Source organism: Delphinus delphis, chromosome 10, assembly GCF_949987515.2.
Source record: "Delphinus delphis chromosome 10, mDelDel1.2, whole genome shotgun sequence".
In the NCBI taxonomy this organism is placed as follows: domain Eukaryota; kingdom Metazoa; phylum Chordata; class Mammalia; order Artiodactyla; family Delphinidae; genus Delphinus; species Delphinus delphis.
This window is the reverse complement of record NC_082692.2, coordinates 100,348,756-100,359,592: the sequence shown is the minus strand read 5'-3', so window position 1 is coordinate 100,359,592 and position 10,837 is coordinate 100,348,756. Positions and strand designations below refer to the sequence as shown.

Sequence of the window (10,837 nt, the reverse complement as noted above, 5' to 3'; positions counted from 1 at the left end):
GAAGATGGACATCTTGTATGTGTGTGTGGGGGGGGCACGTGTCATTGGTCTGTCTACCAAGTCATTTACTTCATCTAACACTAACTGAACCCCATGAAGTAAATACTATTTTATTCCCATTTGGAAACTGAAGCACCAAGTAAGTAACTTTTGCAAGGTCACACAGTCAATAAGTGGTGAAGCAGTGATTCCAGCTGAGGAACTTGGCTTCTGGAGTTCATGTTCTTACCAGCTGAAATATGTAAAGTGACACACTATACATATATAGCATTATATCAATGTTAGTTATTATTGTTGTTATTTTTACTAAAATTAATATAATAATCCTTATCTCATATGACTCTTGTGAGAATTTAAATAAATTAACCTTTGAGAAGCACCAAACAGTGCCCAGCATACATCAGGTCTTAAAATGGTATTTAGGAAGATCTTTGCAGTCCGATTAACCTATCTTTCTTGTCACTGGAAGACATTCATTTCAGTTCCCTTGCCCTTCCAAGATGGCGCCATCGCCACACACACCCGCCCCGCGCAACTGACCCACTCAAGCTGGCGTGCATTGCTCTGCAAGACGTATGCCGCCCTTCTCAAGATGGCGACAATACTAGCCCTGTTACCTTCCGCCCTCTTCAAGATGGCCTTAGCAGTTAGCTTCACTCCTGGGTACGCTGATCTTCTCAAAATGGTGAAGGACGCAGCGCGCACCACATCCTGACCTTCTCAAGATGGCGCCAGGTCGTAAACAGCGTCGCTCTCATGAGGACACTTCCGGTTACGCCGGAAGCCTGTATAAGAGGCCTGCGGAGACCCGGTGAGGCGTTCACTTTGTGCTGGGGCGCTCTAGTGCGACCATGGACCGGAAGAAAAAGCCTTTGGACGTCACGGCGTCCTCGGTGAGTACGGGTGTAGATGATGCTGCGGGCTCCACGTCTCCTCGCTTCTGCCGGACAGGAATCTCGACCTCGTTTGTTTCTTCACTCGGGGACCCAAACTTGGCTTCCCCTCAGACAGGACCCCCGGTACCTGGCTTTTCTCCCAGAAAAAGCCAGGGCCCACTTCTTGCTTGTAGAACCCTGAACGTGACGTCTCCCCTCCGCCGTGCACCGGCACCAGGCTTGCCCCTCAGACGCGGGCCAGAACCTGGTGTCTTTTCCGGGTTTGGAATGTCCCTGCCTCCCCTCCGCGACAACAGGCCAGGTCTCTTTGCCAGCCTTGTCTTCGTTACCGTCGGAGGGGGAACGCAGCCTCTGCTAGCTGTGCAGATATGTCTCCCTTTAGTTCAGGGACGGGCATGGTCCCCCCAGAACATTAGTGTGATTTGTTCCCCAGGGTCCGAGATGCCCAGAGTCCCCACCAGGAACTAAACAGTTGTTAATACACCCGTAGGCTGCGCTGCCCGGAAGCTGTAAGGTCTAACAGAATGTAAACAGCATTGTTAAGTTAGTTGCTTCTAGGAAGAAAACCTGTTCTGAGTACTTTTGTGCCAGCACTTTGTATGCACTACCTCATTGAATCTTCCTGACTGTTTTAGGAGGCAGGTGCTAGTAAGATCCCCATTTTATAGGTGATGCCATTGAGGCTCCGAAAATGAAGTGGCTTTCTCCAGCTTACATACTGAGTTCTTAGTGGTAGAACTAGGCTCACTCCATCTGTTTGACTCCAAAGCTGTTGTCTTTTCCGTTATATCAGAGCAAATTGCCTAACCTTTGGTTTAATCTCGGATTTACTGCAGAATGTTAGGATGCAAGCGATATGAAGGAAAAGATGGAAGTAGCCCAATATTTGAGCTCCTTTCCCCCGTCTAATACTGAAAATTGGTACTAGTTATTATGTTTGAGGATTAGGAATCAAAAAGCTGTAAAATTAAAGTTATCCTTTCCTGACGGGTTAAAATTAGCAATAATCATAATGTGAATGCCATCTGGGAATTGACACTTTTCTGAGCATCTTCATTTTAAAGTTCAAAAGTTTAATAGGAAAATGTCTGGCTAGAAAATTAATGTAGTTAAGAAGGCTTAGAGGGACTTTCCTGGCAGTCCAGTGGTTAAGACTTCGCCTTCCAATGCAGGGGACGTGGGTTCGATCCCTGGTTGGGGAGCTAAGATCCCACATGCCTCTGGGCCAAAAAACCAAAAGACAAAATAGAAGTAATATTGTAACAAATTCAATAAAGACATTAAAAATGGTCCACATCAAAAAAAAAAAAAGGCGGCTTAGAAGAACAGGCTTAAGTTTTTTTCCTTAAATGTACAAGTCTTTTTTTTAGTGATACATGTAACTTTATTTATTTTTAATTTTTGGCTGCGTCAGGTCCTAGTTTCAGCACGCGGGATCTTTCGTTGTGGCGCGCGGGCTTCTCTCTTAATTGTGGTGTGCGGGTTTTCTCTCTCTAGTTGTGGAGCGTGGGCTCTGTAATCTGTAGCACGTGGGCTTAGTTGCCCCGTGGCATGTGGGTATCTTAGTTCCCCGGCTAGGGATCGAACCCACGTCCCCTGCATCAGAAGGTGGATTCTTTACCACTGGACGACCAGGGAAGTCCCAAGGCTTAAGTTTTAAATTTTTTTTTTTAAATTTAGAGTATTAGGCCCTAGAATGAACCTGCCCTTGGCATTATTAAAAACCCTGCCAAGCCTGTTTTTAAATTGCTTCCTTCCAAAATAGAAATCATTGAGCTCAGTCATTTTGATTTACCTTAAAAGTCAGTTTGTGATGCTCGGCTTTATAAGTATCTGCTTTATAAATGACCATGTGTATAAGCAGCTGTACTTGGATCCTTAAAAAGGAAGCAGTCATTACATCTTTTTTTGGAGTAGATAGTGGTGACTGATCCAACTCCCCTGTACCCTTTGCTCTGGCCTTTCCTCTTCTTGAACCCTGTTGTTCAGCTAAACTTGCAGTTTCTAAAACACGCTGAAACAAAATTCACTCAGTCCATTTTCTTTCTAGCTATTGAAATCTTGCCTATCCTTTAAGCTTCATTTCAAAGCCATCTCTGATCACTCTGGCCAGAAGGAAATACTCCTTTATCTGAACTTTTTGCTACTTAATTCCACTCTTCACGTCATTTTTTACAATGGACTGGTATTGTAAGTTAATTTCTTAGGAGATTGTAGGCTCTTTGAGGCAGCTTTATGTCTAATTCATGTTGGTATCCTGCTCTTCAATGTTAAGTGCCAGACATATACTGGTGCTCAGATTGTTGCTGAACAAAGACGTTTTCCTATAGAAATAATAAATTGTTGTGATGTTTAAGTGAAATTACTACAAGAAAAAGCCAAGGACAGTGCCGGTCAGACAGAAGGTGGTTAATAATGTTAGTTGAATCTGAATCTAAAAGATGCAGATTTCATTTACCTTGCTTTATCACTCTCCCCTTGCCCAGAGGAAAGCCTTGAAGTGTTGAAAGTTAAATGCATTTACAACAGAGCTGGAATGAAATATGACTTGGTTTTATTTTGTACTATTTTGTACTTAAACTTTTAGTTTTATATCCAGTTTTGTCCATTTATAGGAGCTTGTAATCTTGTTTTGAGAATTATAAAAACTTAGAAATCCAGTCACTCATTAGAATTAATTGTTTTTGTTTGCTTATTGGTTTTATTTTAGTTGGTAGACCTTAAGGCTGAACTCTTCCGAAAACAAGAAGAATTCAAACAAGAAAAACTTCTAAAAGATGCTGGAGTTTTGGGGAAACCAAAACCAACTACTAAGGTAAAAATAAGATCTAATTATCTCCATCAATTCCAAACATAGGGAAATTACACTGTACTTAGGTCTTTTGAAAGTGTTCATGGTGTCTGCTACATAAAAATCCCTGTCTTGTATTTGAACATATGCATGAAATGTTTTAAATATTAAGATAGAAATTAGTAAGATTTAAAAGCGCATTATGGGCTTCCCTGGTGGCGCAGTGGTTGAGAGTCCGCCTGCCGATGCAGGGGACACAGATTCGTGCCCCGGTCCGGGAAGATCCCACATGCTGCTGCGGAGCGGCTGGGCCCGTGCGCCATGGCCGCCGAGCCTGCGCGTCTAGAGCCTGTGTTCCGCAACGGGAGAGGCCACAACAGTGAGAGGCCCCCCGTACCGCAAAAAAAAAGAAAAAAAAAACGCATTGTAATGATCTAATTCTTTAGCCACTTCTTTTGGAATAGTACATGCTGTTAGAATGTGTTTATTTACATTTCCATGGAAGATGATCTAGTTTTACAGGTGTTATAAATCCAAACAGAGATAAACAATTAGATAATATAGAAATATAGCAGAAATATAGCTGGGTCTTTAAGAGTTGTGAATGTTTTTACAATTTTATAGCTAATGGTATCTGTTACTTGTGTTACTAAATCTCTGTTATATATGTTTTCATTAGTCTTGAATTAGGTTGTAATCATTCAGGAGATAAAAGAGAAGTAACTGCAATTGTATAAAGAAATTTTTTTTTATGTAATTAGGGCTTTTTTTTTTCAGCTCCAGCTTTGCTATGGACAGTGTATTTACAGGACATAGGTTGGCTGTCAGAAGTCTAGTTATTTCCACTGATTCATAAGATCTAATTATCTTTTTTTTCCTTCTGATGTACAAGACAAGTAGAGAGTTTTTGCGATCATTTGGTGATTCTGTCTTGTCTTTTTAAATTATTCTCCAGAAACCAAGTATCTGGAGCAGACAAAACACAGGAGTTTCGAATCGAGCTGAGAAGGATGCTGAACAGAAGATTGAGGAACAGAAGACTTTGGACAAAGCGAGGTAAAGTTTCGCTCTGATAAATGTAGCTGCTGTTGTGGCTACCCAGGCAAAGGAATGAAAGTTCAACTTTTACTCTTTTTGATTTACAATTTTAATTTTTATCATCCTTATAGCCAAATACTCTTATTACTCTGAAAATAATATAATTTGCAGACATATTTATAGTCTTATAAGAAGACAAGAGAAAGCCTCAGTTTAAAAGATGAAACAGTCCCACTTTGAGCCCCTGTTAGGCACTGAGGTTATCAACAAGTGTTTAAGAAGTGTCCCCATGGTGGTGTGGTTTGGGGCTACTAGGTGGCATGCTATTAGCATTTAGAAAGTGAATTTCCCCCTCAACTTTTTAATATGAAAAACTTCAAACCGACAGAATATTTGAAAGAAGAGTGTGATGAATATTCTAATACTTTTCACCTAGGTTCACCAATTAACATCTTTTAAAATTTACTTTCTTTTTCCCCCTCCCTCTCTCCAGTGTGTGTAGAGAAACTTCGTTAAACATCATGATACTTTACCTCTAAATATTTCAGCATATATCTTTTAAGAATAAGGACATTATCTTGCATAATCACAATACTGCTGTCATACCCGAGAAATTTGACACTGATAAAATAGTACTATCATATGGTCCATATTCAGATTTCACCATTTATCCTAAATAAAGGTTATGTCCTTTATTGTTTTTTAAAACATTTAATCCAAGAGTCAATCAAAGAGTACATATTGCATTTAATTTTCATATGTCTTTAGTCTCTCTTAATCTAAAACAGTTCCCTTGCCTTTTTGTTGTCTATTATGCTGTTAATGTTTTTTAAAGAGTCCAGCCCAGTTGTTTCTACAGTGTCCCACAATCTGATTAGGGTCACACTAACTGTTGTTGGTAAGAATACTATTGAATATATAGGTAATGATATGTCCTCCCATTGAATCACATCGGGAGGTTCATGATGTCAGTTTAAGTCATTATTGGTGATGATAACTTTGATCACTCAGTTAAGATAGGTCTGCTAGATTTTTCCACTGTAAAGATGCTCTTCCGCATTTGTAATTAATAATAATCTAAGGAGGGAAACTGAGACTGTGAATATCCTGTTTGCCAGTATGTTTTCATGCGACGGTTTTGTCATCACTGATGGGTCAGTTATTACAGTGATGATTTCAAAGTTAGGATTTTTCTAATTCTATCCTTCCATGTTTATTATTTTTTCATTCTGTTTATTAGCTGGCATTCTTCTGTAAAGAAGAGCTCTTCCCTTATTTGCAGTATCACCCTGGACTCAGAATCCCAAGTTTTAATGTCTGTCATGACTGCCACATGTGCTTTTGGATCTATTGCATAATGAAAGTTGAAAACAGTGGTTGCTAAGGCTCCTCAGCTCTTTTGGGTCTGAGAATAAAGGGCAGAATATTAGCCCATTTGGGGGATTGTTTTTCTTAATGTTTGGCCTATCCTCAACAGACATGAGACTTGACTTAAAGGTATGTTCATTTTTGAGACATTTTTCTCACTACTGGACATTATTCTTAGAATTTTAATTTTGTTGAAAGATGCTATAACTTTTTAATGCTTTATATATGTATTTTATTAAGATATAATTGAAGTATAATGTTATATTAGTTTCAGGTGTACAACATAATAACTTGATATTTGTATATATTGTGAAATGATCACCACAATAAATCTAGTTAACATCTATCACCACACAGTTTTTTTTGTCTTGTGATGAGAACTTTTGAGATCCACTCTTTTAACAGACTTCAACTATGCAATACAGTCATTATACTGTATGTTACATCCCCATGACTTACTTATTTTGTAACTGGAAGTTTGTACATTTTGACCCCCTTCACCCATTTCACCCATTTCCTCCCCACCCTCTGGCAACCACCATCCTGTTGTCTGTATCTATGAACTTGTTAGTTTTTTTGTTTAGGGCTTTTTTGTTAGTTTGTTTGGGTTTTTGTTTTTTTAATTTCACATATAAATGAAATCATACGGTATTTGTCTTCTTTGTCTGACTTATGTCACTTAGCATAATGCCCTCAAGGTCCATCCATAGCATTGCAAATAGCAAGATTTCATTGCTTTTTATGGCTGAATAGTGTTCCATTGTGTATGTATGTCGCCTTTTCTTTATCCGTTCATACATCAGTGGACACTTAGATTGTATCCTTATCTTGGCTATTGTAAATAATGCTGTAATGAACATGGGGGTGCATGTATCTTTTGAATTAGTGTTTTCATTTACTTCAGATAAATACCCAGAGGTGGAATTGCTGGATCATATGGTAGTTCTTTTTTTTTTTTTGGCCATGCTGTGCGGTATGTGGGATCTTAGTTCCTCAACCAGAGATGGAACCCCTTCCCTCTGCATTGGAAGTGCAGAGTCTTAATCACTGAACTGACAGGGAAGTCCGCATATGGTAGTTCTATTTTTATTTTGTGAGGAATCTCCATACTCTTTTTCCATAGTGGCTATGCCAGTTTACATTCCCACCAACAGTGCATGAAAGTTTCCTTTTCTACACATCCTCACCAACCAACACTTGTTATTTCTTGTCTTTTTGATAGTAGCTGTTCTAACAGGTATGAGGTGATACCTCATTGTGGTTTTGATTTGCGTTTCCCTCATGATTAGTGATGCTGAGCAGCTTTTCATGTACCTGTTGGCCATCTGTATGTCTTTGAAAAAATATCTATTCAGGTCCATTTTTTAAATTGGATTGTTGTTTTGCTGTTGAGATGTAAGTTCTCTGTTTATTTTGGCTATTGAGCCTTTGTCAGATAAATGATTTGTAAATATTTCCTCCCATCCAATAGGTTGCCTTTTCATTTTGTTGATGATTTCCTTTGTTCTGCAGAAGCTTTTTAGTTTGATATAGTCCCTTTTCTTTATTTTTGCTTTTATTGCCTTTGCTTTTCATGTCAAATCCAAAAAAAGTCAGTGCCACAGCGGATGTCAGGGAACTTGTGGCCTGTGTTTTCTTCTAGGATTTTTATGGTTTCAGGTCTTACATTCAAGTTTTTATTCCATTTTGAGTTAGTTTTTGTGTACAATAATGGTCTAGTTTCATTCTTTTGCCTGTGGCTGTCCAGTTTTCCCAGCACCATTTATTGAAGAGACTGTCCTTTTCCCATCGCATATTCTTGGCTCGTTTGTTATAAATTAAATGATCATGTGTGTGGGTTTATTTCTGGGCTCTCTTTCCATTCCATTGATCTATGTGGCTGTTTTTATGCCGGTACCATACTGTTTTGATTACTATGGCTTTGTAATATAGTTTGTAATCAGGGAGCGTGATGCCTCCAGCTTTGTTCTTCTTTTCCAAAATTGCTTTGGCTCTTTGGGGATCTTTTGTGGTTCCATACAAATTTTAGGGTTGTTCATTCTATTTACGTGAAAAATGCCATTGGAGTTTTAACAGGGATTGCTTTGATTTTGTAGATTGTTTTGGGTAGCATGGACATTTTAACAGTATTCTTCTAATCTGTAAATACCTTTCCACTTATATGCATCATCTTTGGTTTCTTCATCAGTGCTGTGTAGTTTTCAGTGTATAGGTCTTTCATCTCCTTTGTTAAATTTATTTCAAAGTATTTTATGATTTTTTTTTTTTTGGCTGTGCCACATGGCATGTGGGATCTTAGTTCCCCAGCCGGGGATCAAACCTGCGCCCCCTGCGGTGGAAGCATGGAGTCTTAACCACTGGACAGCCAGGGAAGTCTCTTCTGTTCTTTTTGATGCAATTGTAAATGGGATTGTTTTCTTATTTTCTCTTTCTGATAGATCATTATTAGTGTATAGAAACGCAACAGAGTTTTGTGTATTGATTTTGTATCCTGCAACTTCACTGAGTTCATTTATTAGTGCTAACAGTTTTTTGGTGGAGTCTTTGGGATTTTCTTTTTTTTAAATTTATTTTTGGCTGCATTGGGTCTTCATTGCTGCGTGCAGGCTTTTCTCTAGTTGCAGTGAGCAGGGGCTACTCTTCGTTGCGGTGGGCGGGCTTCTCATTGCAGTGGTGTTGCGGAGCATGGACTCCAGGCACGCAGGCTCAGTAGTTGTGGCGCCCAGGCTTAGTTGCTCCATGGCATGTGGGATCTTCCCGGACCAGGGCTCAAACCCATGTCTCCTGCATTGGCAGGTGGATTCTTAACCATTGTGCCACCAGGGAAGCCCAGGATTTTCTGTATATAATGTTATGTCATCTGCAAATAGTGATAGTTTTATTTCTTCCTTTTTGATTTGGACGCCTTTTTTTTTTTTTCTTGCCTAATTGTTCTGGCTAGAACTTCCAATACTACACTGAATAACAATGTTAAGGGTAGGCATCCTTGTCTTGTTTCTGACCTTAGAGTAAAAGCTTCCACCTTTTCACCATTGAGTATTAACTATGGGCATGATCTTTTTTAGTTTCCTCTGCATAACAGAGTATTCCTTGGTACTTTGCTGTGATTTTTCTATCCAGTAACTTTTTACATAATACGTTCATTGTGCTCGTGGGGAATCAAGTCTCCCCATGATCTGCAGGACTTCTGCATCTCTCCAGAGCTTACAGCAGGCCGAGGTAGGTCCATGAGGATGTAAGGCCTCAGGCAAGTTACTTTTCCATTGAGACACTTTCCTTGTCTGTGCTGTGTGGTGGTTAATACTTAACTCATGAAGCCCTTTAAGAGATTAAAGGAGTTACATAGTGTCTGGCACATAGTGGGTTCCAGATAAGTGTCCCATACCCTTGCCCTCTGAGTTCCATCTTCACTACTTGACTGAAGAAATGTTCTTTACAGTCACCAATGACTTCTTCATATACTAAATCCAGTGGCCATTTCCCTGACATCTTCCTTGATCTCCATTACTTTTTAATTAATTAATTAATTAATGTATATTTTTTGGCTGCATTGGGTCTTCGTTGCTACACACGGGCTTTCTCTAGTTGTGGTGAGCGGGGGCTGCTCTTCGTTGTGGTACGCGAGCTTCTCATTGCGGTGGTTCTCTTGTTGCAGAGCACGGGCTCTAGGTGCGCAGGCTTTAGTAGTTGTGGCGCGCGGGCTTGGTAGTTGTGGCTTGCGGGCTCTAGAGCGCAGGCTCAGTAGCTGTGGCGCACAGGCTTAGTTACTCCACAGCATGTGGGATCTTCCTGGACCAGGGCTCGAACCCGTGTCCCCTACATTGGCAGGTGGATTCTTAACCACTGCGCCACCAGGGAAGTCCCTCCATTATTCATCTGAAGACTCTTCCTGCCATCTTAAAACTGTCTTCTTTCTGTTACACTGCATCCAAACTTCTTATCCTTTCCCTTGCACTCTTGTCCCCACCTGTCTCTGTTGTGTTTATTTTGTACCAGTCTCCCCTTTGTTCAGCACCCTCTACCACGCTGATGTCTCCTTGAACATGTCAAGTTCATTCCCTCTTCATCTTTCCTCTGCCTGACATGCTTTCTCCCTGAAGATTCCTTCCATGGTTGACTTCTTGGTGTGCAAGCCTTAGGCCAAACGTCCTCTTCAGAGAGGTTTCCCCTGACTACCCTATCTTAGTGTCCTGCCCATTTTCTCTGTCCAGACAGTGTATTTTGTTTTCTAAACTTTTTGAAGTTTTATTTTTACTAAGATGAGATTCTGTAACAAGACTGCTTGTTACATTAAGTTCCATCTGAAAAAGAGCAACTTAACCTCTTAGAAGTTGATATGACTAAGCTGGTCCACAGAGCACTCCATCAATGCATGACAAAGGGCTTCTATTGGGATAACCTGCTTTTATTTCCTTTCCTTCTTCTCACTGTCTGAAATCCTCTTTTTCATTGATTTATTTATTGTCTTTCTCCTTCTCTAGAGTGTGACCCCCATGAGAGCTGGAACTTTGTCTTATGCACCTAAAACAGTGCTTGGCACTTATGTAGTCAGTGCTTGCGAATGAATCTGTAAAATGAAAGAGGAATCTTTCTGACATAGACGCGAAGAGGCTGTAACTGGTGGCATGCTTTACGTGTATTATCTAATTGATTCTCATTACAACCCTAAGAGGCAGTGCTATCTTTCCTATTGTGATGTGGGAATTGAGGTGTATGAGAGGTTAAGTCACTTATTCCAGAGCAC

General features: G+C 40.1%; 1 protein-coding gene across 1 annotated transcript in view; it reads left to right on the top strand.

Moving 5' to 3' along the window:
- The first annotated feature begins 802 nt into the window (after positions 1–802).
- The window catches only part of CCDC174 (coiled-coil domain containing 174), a 31,738-nt gene continuing 21,703 nt past the window's right edge, over positions 803–10,837 (top strand). The window contains exons 1-3 of the mRNA XM_060023111.1: positions 803–893; positions 3,607–3,711; positions 4,643–4,743. Coding sequence (XP_059879094.1) covers positions 852–893; positions 3,607–3,711; positions 4,643–4,743 — 248 coding nt within the window. The 5' untranslated portion in view covers positions 803–851. The remainder of the gene's footprint in view (positions 894–3,606; positions 3,712–4,642; positions 4,744–10,837) is intronic.